Source organism: Gracilinanus agilis, chromosome 3 (assembly GCF_016433145.1).
Source record: "Gracilinanus agilis isolate LMUSP501 chromosome 3, AgileGrace, whole genome shotgun sequence".
In the NCBI taxonomy this organism is placed as follows: domain Eukaryota; kingdom Metazoa; phylum Chordata; class Mammalia; order Didelphimorphia; family Didelphidae; genus Gracilinanus; species Gracilinanus agilis.
Genome location: NC_058132.1, coordinates 227255352 through 227281477, shown reverse-complemented (window position 1 = coordinate 227281477; position 26126 = coordinate 227255352). Strand labels below are relative to the sequence as shown.

The window sequence follows — 26126 nt, the reverse complement described above, 5'->3', positions numbered from 1 at the left end:
TTTTTTTTTTTTTGAAGAGAATACCATTTGTATTAAGATGTACAGATTATAAAGTCCAAGATAGAAAACTAAAGACCATAGGCGCATAGGTAGTATTGTCACTATTTCTCATTAGAGGCAGAAGTTTCATAAGAGTATGATGGTAGAAGGGAAAGGTGAAGAAAGGGAATAAGCATATATAGCACCTACTTTATGTCAGGCACTTTGTTATGCACTTTTACAAATATCTTATTTGATTTATGTAAAACAAAGCACTGATTAAGAAAATGGTCTTGTTGTAAAGGAGATAGTTATCCAGGTATGGCTTCTCAGATCCCTTCCAACTATGAAATTCTGTGTTTCTATATTAGAGAATAGAATTTGTCCCAGGGCTTAAAATACAGCCAATGACAAGCTTTTGGATAGAGAAACATGTTACTGTTGAAGATTAGAAATAATATATTTTTCTAAAGACTCGCAGACCTAATCAAGTAGTCTTGAAATTGAAAGTAGAGAAGAAAAAAACTTACCTATAACCCAGTTATCCCAGAGAATAAAATGTATGAAACAGTATGAGCAATGGAGAGGTCCAGGAAATCATAGTATCCAGGAAAAAAGTAGAGTAATATATTCTTGACCCCACCTAGCTACACACAAAGGGTAAAAATAGGGGCTCATCAAGTAAATTGGAGATAGTTAGCAAAGAAACAGATTTAACATCACAGTAACACTAAGACATGATGAGTTATAACTTATTGTCTGAAATATGGGAATGGAAAAGGAATACCTAATTTATAATTTTGAAAATTCCAAAGGAACAGAGCAGTTAAAAAGGATGAGAGAAAAGGGAATGCCAAGATTAAGAAGACAATCAAAGGAAAGTTTCTAGTACATTGAGCGACACTTCTGTCCTTGACCTCCAATGTACTTGAGCTGATCCACTGAGAGGAAGATGGGATCCCAAGTCAAAAATATTACGATTTCTTTAGAACTCACAAGGCCCCTCCTTTGACCCAAGTGGGGAAGGAGGAAGGAAGGAAGACCTGAACAAAGCTATGGCTTCTTCTTTACTTTCTCCCTCAAGTGGTTCCTCCTCAAAGGTATGCTAGAAAGCCACATTCTCTAATTTCTGAAATCCAATCCCTTCTCATCTTGTTTAATAATTTATAGATAATTCGAAGGGCATAGTCAAGCTTATCCAGCCTATTCAAACATAATTCTTGTGCAATATCATTTTGGTTGAAAGGCCTTTTAACTCTTAGTCTAACACTTATGAGTGACTTCCATTGATGAAAAGGAGAGTGGTAGATTTCATCTTTAAAAAAAACAATGAACACCATTAAAATATGCTACCTAATTTGATTTGCATATTTAGTGCTATGCTAATCAGACTACCAAGGTGTTCCTTTTTAGATCTAGACAAAACAGTAGCAATGATGATAATGAAAAATGTCAAAATCTTGGGGATAAAGCTAAAGTCAGCAAAATATGAATTATACCTCTGAAAATATATTGCCAAATTTTTTTAAAAGGGTTAATCTGAATGTGCAATTTTTAAAAGTAAAGAATCAACAAACTAAAAAACTCAGAAGTTCAAAATAAGTAATCTTTGAATTAGAGAGATCATAGAAATGATAAAATTAAGTTAAGAGTTTTGAAAAAAAAAACAAAAATCAATAAACCTTTCATCTTATTTTTAAAAAAGAGATTTACCAAATTAAAGAAATTAACAAGGTGAATTCACAGTTAATAAAAGGATTAAAACCACTGTCAATCCAAATGCAATTATATGTTAGTAAAACAATTTAAAGGATATAGATGATTATCAAAAAGTACCTAAATTAACAGAACTTTAAATAGAGCTCTTAAACTAATCTCAGAAAGTAAAATTGAAAAAGTCCTAAAGGAATTGTAAAAGGGGAAAAATTCCAGATGGATTTCCAACTAAATTGTATCAAATACTGAAATAGCAGCTAATACCCATTTCTAATGAAGTTAATCTTAGTATATGGGTAACACAGGTTATCATTCTCTCTAAATTCAAAAGACTGTGGAATTCTTCTGAACTCTTATCATCAAATAAATATAGTCTCTCTACCTAAACTAGGGAAGAATACTTTTAAAGTATAAATAAATATCACCAATGAATTCAGATTCAATTTTTAAAAGAGAAAATATTAGCCAAAAATATATTCAAAATTTTTCACTATGACCTGTAATAATTAAAATGGGTTTGACAAATATAAGAATATTGTTGTGGTCATCATTTATAAAAATTAAATTATGAATATGTTAGTAGCTTTAGTAGCTTTATTACAGCAAGGTAGAGATAGTAAAGGGGGAAATGTAGGAAGGAGGTAGAAGATATTGTCTATTGTTGTGAGGGTTATTTAGCAATTAATTTAGTATTAGTGTTGGACCTAGCAGGAAGGGCTGGAGAATTCCAAGATGGAATGAAGGAGCAGAAAGTGGGGCTTGTTCTCTGAGAGAGACTCCATTAGTGGTTGGGACATAACTGTTGCTAACCCTGGGAGATCTCAGAGTTAGGGAAAAACTGCATCCAGATTCCCTGGGATCCTAAGAGGTGAAGGCTTTCAGCAAGTGGACAACAGACCTGCAGAGCAACACCAAGTCGGGAAGTGGTTTGTGATCTGGTGGACAGCATTTCAAACTCACTCTCCCTACCTGGGTACCTTGGATCACCTGGTGGAGTTGGCTCTTGGCATCCTGTGACCATCCTTGGATTTACCGTGAGACCCCAATTGAAAGCCATACTCGGGCCCTTTAGCTGAGCTGCCCAAACCTGGCTGGAACCAGGTTTGGAGGAGCTTTCCCTGTGACTAAAGTACTGCTTCCTTTGGGCCCTGCCTGGCTTAGGTCAATAGAATAGTGTAGTCAAGTCCTTCCCTTGCCCCTGCACTTTGCCCTTAGGTTTTAAGTATAGAATCCCTTATTCCCATCCTTTTATTATTTCCCTCAATTAAACTATCTTTTTGCGTGCTGGTTCCATAGCCTAAGAGAGCTGAGTGACTGTTGGCCTAACAGTCTGTTGGCTGTAAACCCTGGTCTCCCTATCCTGGTTGGTCCTGTCCCTCCTTCAACCCAGTGTGAACCCACAAACCATTTAGGTTACATTTTTAATAATAATAATAATAACATCCCTTGTGCCCCACCATAACACTACCTAAATTCCCTAAGTAAGTATCCAAAGATATCCTGCTCAATTCTGACAAAGGCTTCCTCAGGTCCCAATCTCCAACCAGGAGTCATGATAGTCTCTTCAGCAAGAGTCTTACCAGAATCTATCTCCAGTGCAGAAGTCCAAGGCAGAAGAATCCCTCCAATGCAGAAGTAATCCAGCAAGGGCCACCACTGCAGCAGAATCCCTCTTTCAGCAAGAGCCACCAAAGCAGCAGAATGAAACAGAATGCCCTCTGCTGACTTTTATAAGCAGTTTTCTCCACATGGCTTCCTGTCTCTCTGGTTTCAAGTTCCTTTCACTGTGGGCTTGTCTATCACATCTTAGGAACCAATAATAGTCTCCCAATTTTCCTAGCACTGCTGGGGGGTTTGGGCAGTGCTTTTAGGACTAAGTGTTAATGACTAAGTAAGTGTGAAAGTTCTTGATTGATTAAGTTAAAATAAAGAGTTTAAATTTCCTTTCAGAAACCAAATTGGATCTATGTCACAAATGCAAAGGTGGTTATTAGAAAAAAATAGCATGCCTCATCAGATTTTAAACAAAAAAGGCGCAAACCATATAATATCATCCTTAGATAAAGAAAATCTTAGATAAAATATAGCTCTAGATTATATCATTTTTTAAAATTATATTACATGTATGAACATGGAAAGGCAAAATTTTAAGATGGTAAAATATATCTACAATCAACTTAACATTATTCACATAGAAAAAAACAGGAGAAAGTTTTTTAGTAAATATAGTGGTAATGCAAAAAATTCTCCCTCATACCACTGTAAAGGTTAAATTTAATGTTTAGACTTAAATTATATGAAATAACATGGTCGCCAAAATTATTATATCTCAAGTCAGAAGTTTATTTACCAAAATGGAGAGGAAACAGTAAAGTAGAGAACTGTGAAAGAGGTTAGAGAAAATACCTATTCTAGTCATTTGCCAGGAGGGCTGGTAGCAAGTAACCACGAAGCCTCCTCCAAGATGGAAGCTAGTCTCTTAGGAAACAAGTCAGCCTTTTACTCACCCAACAAAGTAGTCCAGGAGTCAGAGTCTAAGTTGAAGCCAAACTCCAAGCCCAGTCTCCAACAAAGGTCCTTCGAAGACTGTCTCCAGAAGACACTCTCTTCAGACTATCTTCTCAAAGACCATCTGCCTGCCGAAGTATTTTGTGGCTTTTATGGTGGCTCCTTGTCCCTTCCCTTCTTCATAGGATCCAATCACAGTTTCCAATTTGTCTAGCACTGCCCAGAGGGCAGTGTTTATGGAAACCAGTTCTCACCTTTAAGAGGAAGTGAATACTCATCAAAAGGGTTCACAGATTCCTGGTTGAACAGTTTCTGAGAGTGTGAACTTTTTTTTTTTTTAACATTTAATAATATTTATTTTTTAGAAAAGTTAACATGGTCACATGATTCATGCTCTTACTTTCCCCTTCACCCCCCTTCTGCATCCCCCCCCCCATAGCCGATGCGTATTTCCACTGGTTTTGACATGTGTCATTGATCAAGACTTATTTTCAAATTGTTGATAGTAGCATTGGTGTGGTAGTTTCGAGTCTACATCCCAAATCATGTCCACATCAACCCATGTGTTCAAGCAGTTGTTTTTCTTCTATGTTTCCACTTCTGCAGTTCTTCCTCTGAATATGGGTAGCATTCTTTTCCATAAATCCCTCAGAATTATCTTGGGTAATTGCATTGCCGCTAGTATAGAAGTCCATTACATTCTATTTTACCACAGTGTATCAGTCTCTATGTACAATGTTCTTCTGGCTCTGCTCCTTTTCACTCTGCATCAATTCCTGGAGGTCTAAGAGAGTGTGAACTCTTGTGTGAACTTCTTTAAAAGAATTCACAAGTTTCTAACTGAGTTTTAAAAAAAAAGGGTGGAGCTCTCCAGGTATCTTGCTGGCTTCTCACCTAGCACTAAGTAGGGTGTTCAGTCTTTTGTTGATTCAGTTTAAAAGGTAGACAAAGGAGAGTTAATCCTGTCTTCTCTTTCTAGTGTAGAGCTTAAGTTAGTGTTAACTCAGGATAGACCATAGAGTCAAGAATTCTCTTTCACACCACTATTATTTGATGCTCTATTGGAAATTAGGAAGTTTGCCACAAGAAAAGACAAAAATTAAAGAAGATAATCATTAACAAAAAAAGATATGTAATTATGGCTATTTGTAGAAGATATAGTAATTTATCTGAGACTATTTTCATTTACTTAGTAAAGCACAAAATAAATCCTTAATCCTTATCATTTCTATAGAGCAGCAACAGAAAGATGAGGGGGGAAATGGAAAAAGAAATTCCAATTAAAAGAATTACAAAATGCATAAACTATCTGGGAGTTAATGTATCAAGATATTTAAATCCCTTTTACAGAACATATTACAAAAGAAAAAAGTATTCAGCTATTTATTGCTCATTCTCATGCTGCAACAACATTAAAACACTGTTGCCTGATTTGATTTGTATATTTAGTGCTACACTGCTTAGCCTATCAAGGAGTTCCTTTTTAGATCTAGACAAAACAATAGCAAAATTTGGTAGGAAAAAATGTCTAGAATCCCAAAGGAAACTATGGGAATGTTAAGAATGAATGTGGAATTATAGCAAGCTATATTTAAAAACTATTATCCTCAAAATTATTTGGTACTGGGGCAACTAGGCAGCTCAGGGGATAGCCAGGCCTATAGTTGGGAAATAGCTAAACAAATTGTGACACGATTCTGATGAAATACTACTGCATTATAAGAAAAATTGAGTAGGTTAATTTTAAAAAGAGCATGGAAAGAACTACACAGGATAATGAACAGTGAAATGAGGGTTCTTTTCCTTTTTCCCTGATTTTTTTGGAAACAAACCTAGCAATGGTATTTCATTTCTCTAAGTCAATAGTGATTTAGTGTTGTTTCATATACCTAATGTAAGGGGGAAAATAAGAAACCAAGGCTTTGCAACTTTGCAGACTTAGCAAAGGCATGGGTTTGCATAAAAGGATTTGGTCACACACATGGAGCTTGAAGAGGCAATTCCAAAATCTGGGGAAGATATAAAACCGAGGACCAAAGACTGTTGAAGGTCCGTTTTTCCTGTTTGGCCAGGGGAGCAGAGAGTCCACTTCCTGTGGCAGTTTATTTATGCCTGTAGGAGGTGGCTTGCCTTTCCTGATACCTGGAGGTCCTAAAGTCTAATTATTGAGAAGATTCCTGAGATCCTGTCTATCCTTGTCCCCAGTTACCATCACCCAGATATCTTGTGAGCTCCTGATTCCTGATTCCTGAGAGGTTTCCTGACTGAGTGTGAGTGAGAGCCAGATTTTGAAAAACTCTGTCTTTGGAACACAGGCCTGCAGCTATCTTGGCCTCTGAAGAAGTTCATCAAGATTTCAACCCTTTCTACTCTCTGATGAACTTTTACTATAACTATCTTTAATTTGAGGACCAGTCAGTTCAGTTTAGATAGTTAATCTGGGTTTTTAGAGAGATCAGAGTAGTAAAACTACTTTACTGGTTTAAAGGGAAAGTTAGATAGCATTGTGGCCTAAGAGTGACTCTCGGGACTACTCAAGATTGGAGAGTGAGTTCCTCTGAATATATAATATCAATAACTCTACAAATCCCATTGAGTCGTCTTACTCACTTATTTCACTATATATTTTTTCTTTACCTGAAAATTCATTTTTTTTGCCCATTTATCAATTGAGTGATAGCTCTTATTCTTATAAATTTTATAAAGTTTTCTATATGGTTTAAATATGAGACTTCAATCTGAGAGGCTCTATATAAAATTTTCTACTTTCCTTCAAATCTTGGCAACATTTGCTTTATTTGTACAAAAAGTTTTCCATTTAATATACTCAGTTATCAATTTTAAATTTCACAATGCTCTCCATCTCTTGTTGACTCATAAATTCCTTTCCTATCCATCCATAAATCTGATAGGTAATATGATCTCTGTTCTTATAATTCATTTACGGTATCTTGATTTTCTAAGTAAAATATATCTCTTTTAATAGATAGGAATATTTTGTTTTCTGTACTATTGATAGTATTTCTAAAATTACATAAAATAATAGTGAGGGGAAGGCACATGCTTACTATATTCTTATTTTTGTTGGGAAAGTACATTTTCTTAATCTTTTTTTGAGTCATAAACCAGTTGGACAGTATGATTTCTAGGCACTTTCTAAAAAAAAAAGGTTTTTAAATGCATAGATAAAATGCACAGGATTTAAAAAAAAAACTAATGTTAAAATGCAGGATCAAAGTAAACAAAAAAGCTGTTCACAAACTTCAGGTTAAGAACCCCATTTCTCATATCTTCATTACTTATAATGTTTACTTTTGGCTTTAAGTAAATCATTTTTAGCCCAAATGAGTAGTATGTTTTGTTAAAATTGTTTTTTGCTCTGTGGAGATAATCATGTGATTTGGAATGTTTGGTGAACCATCCTTGCATTCCCGATATAAATTCTATTTGGTTGTAATGATTATAAAGTGTTGTTGTTTTTTGTTCATTATTTTTTAAGTGAATAAATATTCATTAATACTATTGTTGTAGATTTTTCTTGGTTTAGTTTACTAGGTTTATATTTGTTTTGTGTAAAAATCAAGTTTTGGAAATTATTTTCTCCATTTTTGAAAATAATTTGTGTGGTATACCTATTAACTTTTTTCTAAAAGTTTGATAGAATTCTCTTTTTAAGTCCTTTAGTATATCAAGAGGTTTGTGGCATATTTTGTTTGTTTTTGAAAATTCCTTTGCAACTGTTTTTATTTGAATCCTATATATAAGATTTTTTTGGTATAATCTATTTCTCTTTTGTTCAAATTTGAGGGAAAGGTACAGATAATTGCTTAATGTGTTCCAATAGTTCTTTTTATTTCTTCTTGTTTTACTGTGATTTTACTATGTTAATGTTTCATTTCATTGATATTTTTTTTGCCCTCTTTTTAATCAAGACGGCTAACGATTTGTCATTTTTGTTCATTTATTCAAGAACTGCCTTTTAGTCTTGTTTATCAAGTTTATGGGCTTTTAATTTCCAGTTGAGTACTTTTCCACTAATTTTGAAGATTTCTTCTTTTTTAATTTATTTTGGGTTGATTTCTTGGCATTCTAATTGTTAATGAATATTCCTCTTTTTCCATTTTGATAATGTCTGCTTTTAGAGATAAAAATTTTTCTTCCAAGTACTACTTTTGCTCCCAGAAATTGTGGCATGTTTTTTCAACATTATGACTATCTCTCAATTGTTTTTGTGATCTGTTCTTTTTGTTCTTTAGAGTTTTATTATTAAATAGCTAGGTTTAATTTAAATCTCCAGAAATATGTCCTATGGCAATTTTTCAGGTCACTTGTTCTATAAAATTATTTCTTCATAGGAATGTAATTTTAAATTTGCATTTTGTTACCACTCTTGGTTTTGGGGGGAGATTTGATTTTTTTTTTTATATATTTTGCTTATAGGTACAACTGTAACTGTGCTGAAATTATTTAAGAGTCTTCCTGTAAGAAAACAATTTTATTCGACAGCTAAACGATGTAAGGATGAGTTAAAAAAAATCCAAGACCTTCTTATAGCCTATGGCATTCTCAAACCTGAATTAAGGATTATTTTTACACATAACAAGGTAATACTTTTTTTTATCAAATAACTTATGAAATGTGATTTTTTTTAAAGGTGGGGTATGTAGGAACTTAGTATAGTTCATCATTTATGCCCAAATTTCATTTATAGAGATTTCTTCCTAGGAAGATCAATAGTAAGTAAAAAAAAAAATGTTTTTACTGTCTGTCAGGGGACAGTGGAAAAAATAAAAAAAGAACACAGCTTACAATACTAGGGGGTTTTATGACATACATAAATAAGTAAATGAAAGAGAAAGGACAACATAATTTGGATAGCAAGAAGTCAGGGAAGACTTCACTGAGGAAATGGTAGCTCAGCTAATAATATAACCTATAAAAACTGATTAGTGTTCAAGCATTTGTTAAGCTCCTATGATGTTCTAGGCACTGTGCTTGGTATTAGGGTTCCAAAGACAAAAATGAAACAGTTCCTGCCCTCAATGAATTTATCTGGAGAGACAACATGTATATATGAAAGTATAAAATAATTAAAAGGGGTGGCATAAGCAGCTAGGGGATCAGGAAAGATTTCATGTGTCATTTGAACTTGATTTTGAAGGAAACTAGGTATTCTGTGAGATAGTGAAGAGAGAATGTATTCCAAAAATGAGGGGGCAGATGCAATGAAAGATGTAGTATTATGTGCAAGGAGCAGAAATAAGGTCAATTTTGCTTAACTATAGAATTCATTCATTAGAGTAATGTATAATAAGACTAGAGAGGTAAGTTAGTATTAGATTGTGAAAGATTTTAAATGCCAAAGTTTATATTTGATCCTAAAAATTAGAGAGAAACACTAGATGCAAGGATGGAATTTGGAAACACTCAACATAATTAACCATATTAAAAACCCAAACATCATTTTTATGCTAAAATCCCTATGAAATATAGGTCTACTGGGACCTTTTTATATTATCATAAAAGGCTGAAATCAAAAGCAAACATGTGCAGTGGAGATACACATGAACCTTTTCAATTAAATATGAGAATGAAGCAAGGCTACCCACTCTCTCTGTGAATTTTTTCACTCATTCACTTAGTCTTTCTTGTATGGATAGTTAGGTAGATGTTTTTTAGTTATTTAGGAAGCTCTGCAGTGTTCCAAGATATAATACAATCAGTCCACATGATGTCATCTTCAAGCTTGAGCATTTGAAGAATCTTACTATCACTAACAAATTCAGTATGGGCTTTGGTAAACCATTCTTCAAGTGCCAAACACCTTTTTTTTTTTTTTTTTTTTTGCAAATATGTCTCTCCTTTAATGCGTTAGTTAGTATTAATAAACAGAAAGCCATTGAAAAAAATAATATGTATCATATCTGGGAATTTTGTAGTTTTGATTCACTTATAGGAGACAGCAGGCAGCTAGACAGCACAGTAGAAAGAATGCCAAGCCTGGAGTCAGGAAGATTCATTTTCCTGGGTTGAAATTCATATACTTGCTAGTTGTGTGTGACTTTGGGCAAGTCACTTAACCCTGTTTACATCAGTTTCCTAATCAGTAAGATGATCTGAAGGAGGAAATGACAAATCACTCCATTATTTTTGACAAGAAAACTCCAAATGGGGTCATAATGGTTCCTACACAACAAGTTTTGGATAGCGATGTGGCAAAGTAGAAAAAGTACTAGGCCTGGAAGAATTAAGTTCAAATTGGGCTTCAGACACTAATTGTGGAACCCTGGGCAAGTTATTTAACCTTGTTTGCCTCAGTTTACTCCTCTGTAAAAAGAGCTGGAGAAGGAAATGGCAAACCACTTCATTATCTTTACCAAGAAAACTTTAAGTAGGGTCATGACACAGCTGAAACAACTGAATAGCAACAATCAGACACTCATTTTTTATTTTTTTAAGATATTTTATTTTGCCAATTACATGTAATAATTTTCCACATATGTTTTCTGAACTTATATGATCCAAACTGTCTTCCTCCCTCTTTTTCCTCCCTGTTCCTGGAGCTGGCAAGCAATTTGATCTGCAAAACATATTTCCATATTGTTCATTTTTGTAAGAGAACACTCATATAAAACCAAAATCCCACTAATAAACTGTGAAAAATTGTATGCTTTGATCTACACTCTGACTCCAATAGTTCTGTCCCCCAAGGTGGATATCATTCTTTGTCATAAGTCCTTCATTATTGCATTGCTAAGAGTAGCTATGTCTTTCACAATTGATCATTCCACAGTATTGCTGTTACTGTGTACAGTGTTCTCCTGGTCCTGTTTATTTCATTCTGCATAAATTTATATAGGACCCTGGTGGCAAACCTTTTGGGAACCCTGTGCCATGCCCACCCCACCCCCAGACTGGATGCTCATGCCCACCCCTAACTGTGTAAGAGAGGAGACTATATATCTCCCCTCTTACAAAAGTGTGCAGTGCCCCACCCACCCCTACACTCAGGGGCTGAGCTCCCCAGGGAGGCTCCAATGCCCCATACCCTCCCCTTCAGTTTGGGGTGGGGCGGGGCCAAGCTACCAACCCTGGGCCAAGTTGCCTTGTCCCTCAGGGCAGCTCAGGGATGGTGGGGCAACACTGTGCTTGCTGCTTTTTGGGGCCAGAGGGATGGGCTGGCTCTGTGCTCACTGCTTTTCAGGGAGGCAAGGTGGCACTGAACTTGCAGCTTTTCAGGGTGAAGGGGCAGAATGGTGGGGTGGCACTGTGCTTAGTGCTTCTTAGGGCACAGCTGGCCATACTCAGCCCCTGGGATGGTGGAGGGAGGCTAGAATGCCCCACCCCCTCCATTCAGGGGTGGGACCAGGTTCCCAGCCATCCAAGCCAGGAACCTGAGCATGCCCACAGATATATTTCTGCTTACCATCTTTAGCATGTGTGCCATAGGTTCCCCATCACAGATATAGGTCTTTTTAGCTCTTTCTGAAAGCATCCTATTCATCATTTCTTCCAGCATAATAGTAATCCATCATCATCAATTTGTTCAGCCATTTCCCAATTGATGGAAATTGCCTCAGTTTCCAATTCTTTGCCATCACAAAAAGAGCTGCTATAAATATTTTTGTGCAAGTAGTTCCTTTCCTCCCTTTTTTTTTAAAAATCTCTTTGGGATATAGATCTAGTAGTGGTACATCATAGGGTATGCATTATTTTATAGCCCTTTGGGTATAATTTTAAATTATCCTCTAGAATGGTTGGATCAGTGCACAACTGTAACAATACTGCATTAGTGTCCCTATCTTGCCACAAACCCTCCATCATTTGGTCATGTTCAATCTGATAGATATGAAGTAGTGCCTCAGAATTGTTTTAATTTACATTCTCTAATCAAGAATGATTTAGGGGGACCAGCTGGGTAGCTCAGTGGATTGAGAGCCAGACCTAGAGACAGGAGGTCCTAGGTTCAAATCCGGCCTCAGACACTTCCCAGCTGTGTGACCCTGGGCAAGTCACTTGACCCCCATTGCCCACCCTTACCACTCTTCCACCTATAAACCAATACACAGAAGTTAAGGGTTTAAAAAAATTAAAAAAAAAGAATGATTTAGAACATTTTTATATGATTATGGATAGCTTTGATTTCTTCAAATGAAAACTGCTTGTTCATATCCTTTGACCATTTGTCAATTGGAGAATGACATATTCTCATAAATTTGACTTCATTCTCTATATATTTGAGAAGTGAGACCTTTATCAGAGAAATTTATTAAAAAAATTTTTTCCCAGTTTGTTTAGTAACTATCACCACCAACAAAAAACATTTAACTAAACAAATGTGTAAAAAATTATGTGCAAAACCACAAACTTTACATTTTTCAGTTTATTTAAAAATATGTAAATCGTATATGTGTATGTGTGTTTATACATTCATTGTTTTACTTTGATATTTTTTTTATTTTGTGGTTGTTACTTTAAAAAAATAATCATTATATGTATTGTTCTTTTTCTTCATATTTCTAATATTTGTCATTTCTAATAATATAATATTGTCTATTCCATTCAAATATCACAATCTATTCAGCCATGTCTCACATTCATTGCATATCTGTTTCCAGGTACTTTGTATAACAAAGTTTCTATGAATATTTTCATACAACACAACTTTTTATCCTCTCAATAAGGCCCTTAGGGCCTGACCCTAGTAATGAGATCTTTAGGTCAATGAGCTTGAGCAACTTTACAGCTGTATTTACCCATCTTGTTTTCCAAAAGAAAAAAATTCATAGCTGCTCTAGCAATGTAATATTAGGCCTGTTTCTCCATGTTCCTGTCAGCATTTAATTTGATCACTGTAGTGGGTCTGATTGCTAGATTGGGCCTTAAAAAACAGACAATCTGATGCCAGGACCAAACTCTTTCCAAAACAAGTTTTTCCAACTGGGTAATATCCAGGTGAACTTTTCTAATGCCACAACCTGTTAGGGATGCAGGATTACCTCCACAGTATGATGAGTGTTAAAAGTTAGACCTTTGCAGAATATTTATGCTCTTTAAGCCAATTGTTGTCCCACCAGAAACTATGTCTGGATTATATGTATTCTCAGGCTTAAATCTATCACTAACTTCATGCATGTGTGTGGGAATTCTCTAGGTATCTGTCTTATTTAACTTATCTAAGGTTCTATTCATCTCCTTAAATATCCTCAGAATAATAAAGCTTAGTTGTGTCTAATGCGGAGCTTTTGGTATACTTCTTTGTATCCTATTCCTTCTCACTGTTTTATAAGGTAATATTCTTCATAATATTACTCCATCTTCCATCAGAATTTACATAGGAATTTGTATTCTAAATTGTCAACCTTTGCTGCTATTTCCTGTTCTTTAAAAGATCATTCAAGTATTTACTGACTGTGAGGGTTTAGACTCTTTTGTCACCTTAGGACAATTTATTTACATTAATTAAACTTCCTTAGAAAATAATTATGGTCTGTCAATATATTTTTCTCTTATCCATATCCCGTTTGGGAGCATCAAGAGCCCCAATTGCTTGCCACATCTTGTCGTTTTTGTTCTGCTTGTATTGATTTTAATCTTTGCTGTATTATGATCTGAATGTACATAAGTAGCTAATTTGAAAGTAATTTCTTCCTTGATAACCATTTCTTTTTTGTTAAAATCAATTTAACCTACTCTTCCTCTACATCAGATGTTTGCAAATAAGGTATCATTTTCCTTATTTTGTCTTTTTTGAAAATGCTTATCATGAGCCACGTCAACACAAAATGACCTAATGTCTCATTATTTTTTGATATATCTGAAAAACACTCCCTCTAGTATCTTCTTTAATTTCCTTTCCAAAGAGAACCTGTGAGCATTTAGCTATATCATCTTTTTGCCTTATGGTTTCATTTATTTAGAACATAAGCATTTACTTTATTCTCATCCTTCATTAGCATATAGTACTTCTCATAATTGGATAAGGATTTCAAATTGAGTACTTAGAATTAATTATTCATAAATTGTCCAAAAGTTATTATTCTTAGACCCTGTCTCTTCTCCACCATTCTTCTGCCATTATTGCAGAAATTAAAGGGGACTGTGAAAGATTAAAACTATTTTGTGGTTTTATTCATTCTGTGGGCTGCCATTGCCAAAGAATTTATTCAAGCTAATCTTTGAAAAGGAGATTAGATTTTGTTACTGAAATTATATTTGAAGTCTTTTCAAGTGTAGCCAGATCTTTTTAGTGTATAGCCTCTGAGAACCTTTTATCACCTGTACCTACATTGAACAAATCACACTATGTCACTGACATTAAGTATAGCCAAAATAAAGCCCAAAGACTAGAAAGTTTATTTAGAATAGCACAGCTTACTTAATAGTACCTTTACCAATGACTATGCTAGAAACCAGTACAGTTTTGAGAACGGTTGGCTGAAATTTAGCTCCTAAATGCTAACATCAATTTTTAGATAAGATTTGAAAAAGAAATTCACAGTGAATTCATAAAAACAATTCATCCTGAAGCCTTTTTTAAAAAGTGAATTATTTTTGATAGCTTCAAAATAAGAATGTTTGAATTAAATTTGTTTGAATATTGAATCAGAAATTGGTTGCATTTATTCTCAAATTTTTTCTCTTTACAAAAATAGAATTTTAAAAGTTTTGGCAGAATTTGTCTAAAGAACTTTTTTCTGTATTAGAATTTTAAGAATGATAATACTGATGTCCTTTTTTTCAGCTTTTTTATTTTTGTACTGGTAATAGATGTTTATACAGCACATAATACGAGAAGTACTATTGCTATTTTGATGACTTGGATTAGATAGTGTTCCTTCTTTTTATGAAGGTTTATCCTGCCAAGACATTCTTTGAATACTGATAATGTTGATCCTCTTGCCAGTATGGTTATGTTAGAAAGAGGTATTTTTCTTCTTTCATCACCATGTTCCTTGAAAGCATATTGAATAATGAGACAGCCAAAGGGAAATAATTTTCAAGTAGATTCAGTAAATTTACTTAAAGTAGACATTATTTAGAGAAGTGTTAAAACCATTTCATAGCTAGCCATTTCTAATTAATCAGTGCTAGTGATTTCAGCTTTGAATGTTATGTTTAAACCATCCATAGGATCTTTCCATTTTATATATATACATTTTATTTTACTCCAAAAAGATGGCAATTTCCAAGTATTAGATGTTTCTTGTGTTAATTATAGCCACGCCTTTTTTAACTATTTCATATGCCATGAAGAATTTTCCAGAACAATTACTCTTTAAAAAATTGTCAGCTATATTCTTTTAAAGGGAGGTGAATTTTGAAAAATGAAATTTTATATTTTAAAGCAATAATTTCCAACCTTTTAAGAAATGTTATACCCTTTCCTTTATTGGTTTCATGATAACTCCCTCATTTTTTCTTTAAAGGTCTGTTTATACATATGTATGTTTTTTGATAAATTCTATTTAATTTCTTGCTAATCATGTATACACTGGGATGCTTTAAGGTCCAAGTTTGGAATCATTCATCTGGGAACCTCTGAAATATTATAAAAGATACATTATACTACTGTATGCTTGTCTGCTGAAAATTTCAGGCCATTTTTAAACTCTCTTGGGGTGATTGTAGGCCATTCAATTCAATAGACTTTCATTAAATATGTTATATGCAAGGTACTGCCGTATGTTCTGGATATATAAAAATAGATGTTTCCCAGGTCCTACCCGCAAGGAGCATACCCAGTTCAGTGGTGTTTGTATATAAACATATGTTTCTTCTCCTTCTTCTTGTTCTTTTCTTTTCTCCACCTTTTGCTTGAAAATTAATAATGATTATTTTAAAGTAGTTTTAATATTTTCTCAATTTAATTATTATTTTTACTTTTCATGTAAATATTTTGTGGCATGGAAAAATTATGAGATATAATTTATGCAACACATTTAACTATATCAGTTGAAGAATGTAAAAATATTTGTAATCCATACTAAGATTATACAATTTATGTTTCGTCTTGCAACAGAACACCAAGTAACCTAGAGCTGCTTTCTCTCATACCTTCTTTGAAATAAGATTTGAACTTGAAAGTACAGCATGTCATAGCAATAGAATTGGAATCAGAGGATTTGTCTTAAGGTTTTACCTCTCTTTTGTGACCTATTGGCAAGTCACTTAGATCCTCTGAGCCTCAGTTTCCATAAGATGGAGTGAGTAATACTTTACCTACCTCACTGTGCTATTACAAGGCTCAACTGAGATAATGTTTTCGGGAAGTACTTTGTAATCTGTAAAGTCTCATATAAATTTAAGCTACTATTGACATTCTCACTATTATTCCTATGCTACATATGGTAGTGATGTCTTCTTTTGAGACTTTATCCTTATAGCAGTTCTTTATTTTATTTTATTTTTTAGAAGATATGCTCACTCTGGTTGTATCTTTGTTGTTCAGGTCTTCTCAGATAAGTGAGTCATTAAATGTGTTCATTAGAATGAGCTAAGGAAATGTAGCTCTCATTTTAGAGCTTTTATAGAAATTGAATCTTACCCTTAATCAAAGATGTTCACTCTAATAACATCCAAATAGTTGCTTTCTACATGTTATTTTTAAAACTGTTGAAATGAAAGCAGTGCTTCTGTTCTTGTTTGTAACCATAATATAAACAACTGAATCTTTCATAAAAAATCATACTACATCATTAAGGAAACTTATTCTTAGTAAGCTTTGTTTGCCAAGAGAAGCATCCTAGATGTAGAAGAGTGAGCACAGGACTTTGGAGTCAGGAAGGCTTGGTTTCATATCCTACCTGTATTTTTTTTAACTCCAACTTTCTGTCTTAGAATTGATACTAAGTATTGATTCCTAGGCAGAACTGTAAGGTCTAGGCCAGCATTGGTGAAGGTTTTCAAGTTTAGGTGCCCAAACTGCAACTTCAACCTGCCTATGAGCCCCCTCATTACCCCAGAGAGTAGAGAGAGGAAGTACTTGCTTTGGGTGACTGGACAGAGGCAGAGCATGCAAAAAATGTCCTTGGGCACTGTTATAAGAGGGGGAACGGAGAAGCTTCCCAAGTGCTAGCTGGGCACATGTGCCAGTACTTCGCCAATGCTGATCTAGGCAATTGGGGTTAAGTGACTTGCCCAGGGTCACACAGCTAGGAAGTGCCTGAGGCTAGATTTAAACCCAAGGCCTTCCATCTCTAGGCCTGACTCTCATTTCCCTGATATACCTAGCTGCCTCTCCCACCTGACTCTTAACTAGTTATGTGACAAAGCCACTTAAGCTCCCTTAGCCTCAGTTTCCCTTCCTGGAAAATGAGAACATACCTGTCATAACTATTCTTATAGAATGGTTGTGATACAAATATGAGATTATATATATATATATATATATATATATACACACACACACACAAAGTTTACAAAGAACTATATATATACATATAAAACTTTAAACTTTAAAACATTATATAAATAGGGGAAGCTAGGTGGCTCGGTGGATTGAGAGCCAGTTCTAAGGATGGGAAGGCTATAGGTTCAAATCTGGCCTCAGATACTTCCTAGTTGTGTGACCCTGAGTAAATCACTTAATCCCTACTACCTAGCTCTTACCTATACCAATACTTAATATTGATTCCAAGATGGAAGATGAGTATTGTGGTTTTTTTAAACCACACTATATACATATCAGTTACTATAATACCTTAGTGACAAATGGAAGAGGTCATTGAACCCAGCTTCTCCTTTTTGTACTTAAGTAAGTCACTTTCAATCTCAATTTCTTTGCAAAACGAATTGACTTGGACCATACTGTACTTCTAAAGTCCTTCAGGCTTTCAAATTAAATAATTATGAAATGTATTTGCTAGAGTCATAATTGAAATCCTAAATAAATCAACCCCTCCCACAGTATAAGGATTTCAGACTTTAATTAAACTTTAGTAGTTTTTACATTACATTTAGATGCCTAAATGTAAAATCCCATCATGGAATATGGGAAGAATTTTGAAATTAGAGCTGAAATCACATCAGAATTGCTGGATCTGTAATACCATATCATTCCCTGAATGTATCTAGCTGAGATAAGTTGCCTGAGGAGAAATGGTATATTGGTATGTAAATTTCTTGTAAGCAGGAACTGTTTCATTTTTGTCTTCATTTTTGGTATAATCCCTGGCACATAGTAGGTGCTTGATACATGTTTGATTATTTCATTCATCCAGATTTCCTGGCTCTTGGTATAATGCTATACCAAATTAATTTATTGAGCAGCTTCTCTGCAAGGCACTGACCTGAAATATATGAAAGATAGAGAGCATAAGACACTATCCCTTCATTCTAGGAATTTATAGGCTAGAAGCAAAATAAAACATGTGCAGAGTGAAAGAACAAGATAACTATTTTCACTACATTATTAGAAGAGTAATTGCAAGTTATTACATGATGAATTGACAAATTGGTTGCACAGACAGGAAAATGATCCAATATTTCATAATAGAGCAGTGTCATTTCAACCAGAAATAGTCATGGAAAACTTTATGAAGGATGTAGAATTTTTGTTGTATTTTAATGGAGGGGAAAGAGTTTGAAAAGTAGAAAGAGAAGGACATTTTAAGTGAGAGCTGGAAGATTATGAACAAAAATAGTCTAGAGAGGACTAACGTACCTTTCTATTCTCAAGTTCTTTATAAGGGCAGGAAAACAAAGCATATTCAGGGGCCCAATTGCTAATTAGATTGACATAGGAGATTTATGATTTGAGAAGTCGGGAGATTAGCCACAAAAAAAGGCTATATTATTGAAAATCTCAAATATGAGGCCAAAAATTGAACTGTTGTCTCTAGGTAATATCTTTAAAGATTTGTGAGTAGCCAAATCACATCATCATAGTGGATGCTTTAGGAAGATTAAGATAACAGAGATGTACAGGATAGATTGGTAGAAGGAGAGCCTAAAGGTAAAGAAATCATCCAGGAGATAATTACAACTCTTTAGGTCTGCTCAGCTAAGGTTTTGAACTAAGATGGTGGCAGGGGTACCAAAAGGCCTGAGAAAGCAGCAACAGACTGTGAACAATCAATAAAAATTAATTACTGATATATTTTTAGAGAGTAGAAGGTAGTGGAATTCTGGAAAGGAAATTCAGAAATGATCCTAAAGACTTTTGAGTCTAGGGGACTGGAGAAATAATATTCATACCATCTGTTATATCTACAGGTGTATATTATCTACTACAAATATCAATTTTCTAATTCTTTTTTACATCACATAGTCTGTATGACATGTATATCCCGAGAGCTTAGCACCTTCCCCACATAATAGCCTCAAATTAACACTTTTGATTGATTGTAATATTGATATACTTTTGTCAAACAAAATTTAGGATAGCATAGGAGTTTAAATTTTTTTTAATGTCTAAGCCAAATTGCTTCATTATTTCTTCATTAAAGAGAATATGTGAACCAATAATATATATAGAGAAGCTAGCTTTATAATTTTACAGAGACATGATGACCTCTTCAAAAGCTCTGAAAGTAGCAAAAGAAGGAACTACACTAAAAAGTGGTCACCAGGTAAGGGAGGGTTTTGAAGCTTAAGATCAAGAATTTGGCCTTAATCTGAAAAATAACTGGCATATTTCTGCAGAGTTTTAATGATCTTGGTGAACTAGTCAAAAGTAATGTTTTCAGAAAATGGATTAGGAGACTAAACTTAAGATGAATTCCAGGAGGCATGGTATATAGTTCTAGGAAGATCAGATTATATTACTAAATAGCAGTTAAGATAAAGAGGAGGGACCAGATTAAAGAATTATTTTATTAGAAACAGTGATGTGATATGAAAATAGATTATCTGTGAGGCAAGAAATAGAGAGAATTCTTAGATGACTCATTTTCAAGACTTGGAGAGAAAGAGGTGTTGTTGGCATCATAATGGACAAAGAGGGGAATGGAGCTGAAATATGACCACATATAATGATAGTAGGACATTCTTATTTAACTTTAAAGTTGCTTAAAAGGATGATTATCAAGTTTGGAAGGCACTGAATTTAATCTTCTCATGTATAATGTGTTTTTCAAATGATCTCCTGATCCTAAAATATGTATCAGTTATTCTAAGCAGGAGTTGCAGTACTGATAAAATTGTGTTGAGCAATTCTTGAATGACAGTACTGGGTTGTCAGGATAAACTTTCTTTCCGCTTGCTGTTTTATAAATAGGGAAAGGATGTTTTAAATTTAAGTAATATGTTCCCTAGAATGGTATAGTTGAAATGAAAGTCTTAACTTTAATGTTTATAAGAGAATGAAACAATGATAGAATTAAATCTCTAAAAATCGAATTTTTATAGTGCCTCCTTCCTCCTTCCTTATTTTATATTAGCAAGTTATTGTTAGGCACAACTACTTCAGGCTTTTCTTTCAGCTGCTTTCCTCCCTATTGCTCCTTGCTTGCAGTCTTTACCTACTGTACCTGAAGAGCTTCAAGAGCATATGTGATGACATATCTCTTTTTTAAAAACCTACAACCACCACCAATAACAACAGATAAAAAATATGTGGGAAGATTGGTTTAGAAAATAAGAACTTGGGGGCAGCTGGGTAGCTCAGTGGATTGAGAGTCAGACCTAGAGATGGGAAGTCCTAGGTTCAAATCCGACCTCTGACACTTCCCAGCTGTGTGACCCTGGGCAAGTCACTTGACCCCCATTGCCCACCCTTACCACTCTTCGACCAAGAAGCCAATACACAGAATTTAAGGGTTTTTAAAAAAAAAAAAAAAAAAAGAAAAGAAGAACTTAAAGTGAATATTTTTAACAAATCTCATTTCCTATCTCCTCAGCTATTTTAACTTCATAGTAATTTAGAACAGGGTTCCAAAAATTATTTTCTTCTCTTTAGTCATTTTCCACCCAAGTACTGTTTTCTCTGTGGTTTTATCTCCTACCTACCTACATATTCTTCCATCTATCCAATTATTTTATCTACTGATATAGTATGTGCAGGTACAATCTATTCTCAGATTACTCCAAGAAGGAGATTACACAAACTTGTGAGGTAACAATACTGTATGTCACCCACTACTATGGAATTTCTTTTTCAGGGAATGTTTAAGAATAGATCGTGTAAATAATGAAAAAATGAAGACAAGAGGTTTTCAGTAAAAATATATAATAAGCACATATCATTGAAATCTATAAACTTCTAAAATATGTATCATTATAACATAGTAATGATAAAATATTATGTTATTTTGTTCTGATAATAACATAATAGTATTGATATGAATGAATATATTGTGTCATCTCTAATGCAAAAACTTAAGATAGAAATATTAACATTATGTACATTCTTTGTAAGGAAAGGTTTTATAATAAGTTGTTAGTCATTATTGCTATTATGCTATATAGATTAATCTAATTTTAATGTTACGTATTAATATATGTAAAACATGCCATGTTGTAAATGTTAATATATAATATGTATGTAGTGTATAATATATAATTTCTAATAGGATATATTACATATATATGTTCAGAAAAAAAGATTTTTGCTAGTCTTACATACTTTTCATTTTCTGAGCAAGAAATTACACCAAGGTGACAAGAAATAAGTGGAGAATAATTATCTGGACACACTATATTCATTTCAGTAGGCCCCAGAAATCAGTATAGGAAAGTACAAATTCAAACAATCTAGAAATGGAAATTTACAGAAGTTTTTGGTTGAATATAGCCACGGCAAATAGGCATTTCATGTAGATGAATCAGCCTTACTTATGTAAACTTAGTATTTCATTTTCTTTTTAAATTTATACTAAAAGGTGTTTAGGATTCCCCAATTCCTACTCCCCCACCCCCCATTTATCACAGATTTCAGCTTCAATAGTCAGAGATTTCTATAAGCAGAATTTACATATATGTGTGTGTGTATACATACATATATATATGTATATATACATATATATTTATAATCTCAGTATTAAATACTGATTTTGGCTACTTGACCACTTTATTTTTTGTTAATGTTCGTCAATGAAATAGAGAATGGAAAGAAGATATATTTGGCTAACTCTAATCAAACCTAAGATGATCTGCCTGTAATAATATATTTTTGATTGGGTTGTTTTTGCACTGTCATCATACTGACAAGAGTCAGATTCTTACTTGGCACATCCAGATGCTCCAAGTTTGTTTGACCTAGATAGAAAACATATGGGGGTATGTGTTGGAGTATTTATAGCACAAGTTCAGCCTGCAACCAAACTACAAAAAAATATATAGATATGAAAAATTGCAAGAAACTAACTGTGTATATAAACTGTTTTTAAAAGTAAGCTTGTTTCTATTATACTATTTCCCACTTTCATTTAATGATTTCTATTTCCTGAGGATAATTAAATTCCGTTCCTCCATGATACTCAATTGTTAAGTATCAAATTTTGTTGTTTAGTAATGTATCCAGTCTTGAAAGTAGAACCTTAGTTAATTACCTGAGTAATAGAATAAGTGTTAACTAGTTGGCAGACCTAGTCACTATTTATTACAAATTAAGGTGTAAATAATATAAGGAAACTGACTTGATCTAATCTGCTGCAATAATTTGCCAGTGTATAGAATAATGCACCTAAATTGCTAACCTTTTAGTCCACTTTTTAAAGTCTGCATTTAATAGTTCTCATGTTTCATAGCTTTTCCAAAACCCATTTACTGAGTGATCTTTTTACAGTTATGTATACTAGCTCTTCAGCAGGTCAGGCAGTGTAATAACATCCTTGCATTAATCAGCAGCTAAGATTTATATCTGTACCTGTGGCATCACACTAATATAAACTAAAATAAACAGAGTGATGGTTATATTAGTTGTGTCATAAACATTAAACTCTTACTGAAGAAATTTTAAAATACTTTTTTTATTTCCTTTATTTTAAAATTGAGCACTAAATGCAGTATATATTAGAGGAAATTTTAGTTGGAGTTCTTTTAAGCCACCCTATGAGACTATAGTGCATTGTTCACTCACTAAATTCTAATCCCGAGTATATATATTTTACAGAAAATTGGTAAAGAATGCTGCTTTTATTTTATTTGTGGAAAGGATAGACTGACTTTTTATAAAATGTAGAATGGAATAATTATTTTAAAACTGTCAAAGCTGCCTATTTCTAGTTTATTTTATGTTGTTATCTATGCTGGAGGGCATTATGATCAATTTCTACCTGTACAGTATCTCCAATTCTTATTCTTATTTTATTAAGAAATTTTTATTTAATTAATTAATTTAGATTATTTTTCCATGGTTACATGATTCATGTTCTTTCTCTCCCCTTCCCCCACTCCACTCCAGTAGCTAATGTACAATTCCACTGGGGTTTACATGTGTCATTGATCAACATCTGTTTCCATATTATTATTTTCACTAGGGAGTCTCCATCCCCAATCATATCCCCAGCGACCCATGTGATCAAGCATTTGTTTTTCTTCTGTGTTTCTACTCCCAGAGTTCTTCCTCTGAAATGTGGATAGTGTTCTTTCTCATAAGTCCCTCAGAATTGTCCTGGATCATTGCATTGCTGCTCATTGGATTGTACCACAGTGTATCTGTCTCTGTGTATAATGTTCTACTGGTTCTCCTACTTTCACTTTGCATCAATTCCTGGAGGTCATTCCAGTTCACATGTCTTATGGGGAAAAACTGGGGGTTGAATTAAATATTATCAGGGTTCTGAGGAAGAGTAAGAGACAAACCAGGGCAATAGACTGGGATTACAAATTGGGAAAATACAGTTTAGAATGGGTTTGGCAGTCAGTTGGAGGCCCAACTGCCAACACCTATCCACCTAGCTAGGGAGTCTGTGGGAGTCTGCAAAACTAACAAGTGAGTAGACTGACAATAGGTTTTATAAACAGGGTTTAATTCAGTGAACTATAGTTTTAAGGAAGGGCAAAGGGGTCCTAATCTACCAGTCTATGGGCAAGCCTCAGGGTCAAGGAATGGATTTAGCTATACTAAGCTAGAGACTATAGCAGGGCAGGGCACAATGGAGATCAGGAATGAAAGTGGGATCCTCACTGCTAAGTCCTGTCAAAATCCAGCTATGATACAGCTTTCCCAGGTCTTCAGCCAGTACTCCTTCAGTTGGGTAAGTCAGGGAACTAAACCAGCCTGAGCTGACCAGTAATCCAGGTTAGGTTTTAGAGTCTCAACCAAACCTCCCACAGGTAGATGACTTTCCTGCTTTTGGATACCAGGATATCAGGATACAAGCTCCACTTCCTCTGAGGTCCCCCAGGGGTCAGTTACAACTTGTCCCCAGCTGTCATGGAGTCCATCCCAGAGAGAGAAGCAACACTTCCTGCTTCCCCATTCCATTTAGAATTCTCCTTAGAACCCTGCTTGCTAAGCCTTCCAAATAACTAATCTTAAACATCTTATTGATTTATCTTACAACACATGGAATTCTTCTAGTTCATTATTCCTTTGAGCACAATAGTATTCCATCACCAACAGATACCACAATTTGTTCAGCCATTCCCCAGTTGAAGGGCATCCCCTTTTTTTCCAATTTTTTGCCACCACAGAGAGTGCAGCTATAAATATTTTTGTAAAAGTCTTTTTCCCTATTATCTCTTTGAGGTACAAACCCTTCAGTGATATGACTGGATCAAAAGGGAGACAGTTTTTTAAAGCCCTTTGGGCATAGTTCCAAATTGCCATCCAGAATGGTTGGATCAATTCACAACTCTGCCAGCAATGCATTAGTGTCCCAATTTTGCCACATCCCCTCCAACATTTATTACTTTCCTTTGCTGTCATTTTAGTCAACCTGCTAGGTGTGAGGTGGTATCTCAGAGTTGTTTTGATTTGCATTTCTCTATAAGAGATTTAGAACACTTTTTCATGTGCTTATTCATTAGTTTATTATATCTTGACTAATTTGAGTATCTGTCCTGAATCAGACACTTCTCTTTGCTGTGGGAGATTTAAAAATATGATGATACAACCTTTGCCCTCAAAGAGTTTAGTCTGGTGTAAAGGAGATAACATATACATAAGTAACTAAAATAAAAGGTTAGAATGTGTAACATATGTAGGCTACAAAGTTCTTTGGGAATAAGGCACCTAATTTTTAGCTTTGTTTACCACAAAGCATTAATTTAAGGGGCAGCTGTGTGGCTCAGTGGATTGAGATCAGCCAGGCCTAGAGACAGGAGGTCCTAGGTTCAAATGTGGCCTCAGATACTTCCTACCTGTGTGACTCTGGATAAGTCACCTAATCCCTATTGCCTAGCCCTTACCACTTTTCTGCCTTGGAACCAATACACAATACTGATTCTAAGACAGAAGGTAAGGGTTTAAAAAAAAACATTAATTTAGCCCACTAAATTGAAGTAATGTAATGTGATGAATTAAATAGAGTTGAAGAAAGGCTTCTTATCCAAAACTAGCATTTTCTAGTAAAGCAATAGGATTCAAGCCTTCTATTTAAGTGTAATAGAAATGGGTAATTTTGGTCTTATAGGTATATTTTAGCTTAGTAGTTCAGGAAATACCAGCTTTACTTTTATACTTTGCTTCCATATTTTAAAATACCCCATTTTCTGGAGATAATCGAAATCTGATGGCAAAAAAATTAATAGCAATAAACTTGAAGAGGACTGACAGTAAGCACATTTTCTCCTTAGAAAACTTGATAGTGATTAAAATAAACAGAAGTTGATTGAGAATGAGAAAGGAAAAAGCATTTGGGAAAAATATTTATTTTAGTGGTATAATAGAGGATTGCCAGGGAAAGGTGCCTTGAACAGTAAATATGGGTCCAGGTGGGTGTGAGAGACAGGAATAACAGGAAGGGACCCAATAAGTAGGGAGACTAAAGTTTAACAGCAAAGGGGTGTCTGTTACTGAATTGGCTGTTAGGTCC

At 34.4% G+C, this 26126-nt stretch overlaps 1 protein-coding gene across 5 annotated transcripts in view; it reads left to right on the top strand.

Moving 5' to 3' along the window:
- Window positions 1–26126, top strand: part of PMS1 (PMS1 homolog 1, mismatch repair system component) — a 105530-nt gene that overhangs the window by 27575 nt on the left and 51829 nt on the right. For all 5 annotated transcript variants that reach the window (XM_044669702.1, XM_044669704.1, XM_044669701.1 and 2 more), the window contains one exon: window positions 8644–8807. In XM_044669702.1, coding sequence (XP_044525637.1) covers window positions 8644–8807 — 164 coding nt within the window. The remainder of the gene's footprint in view (window positions 1–8643; window positions 8808–26126) is intronic.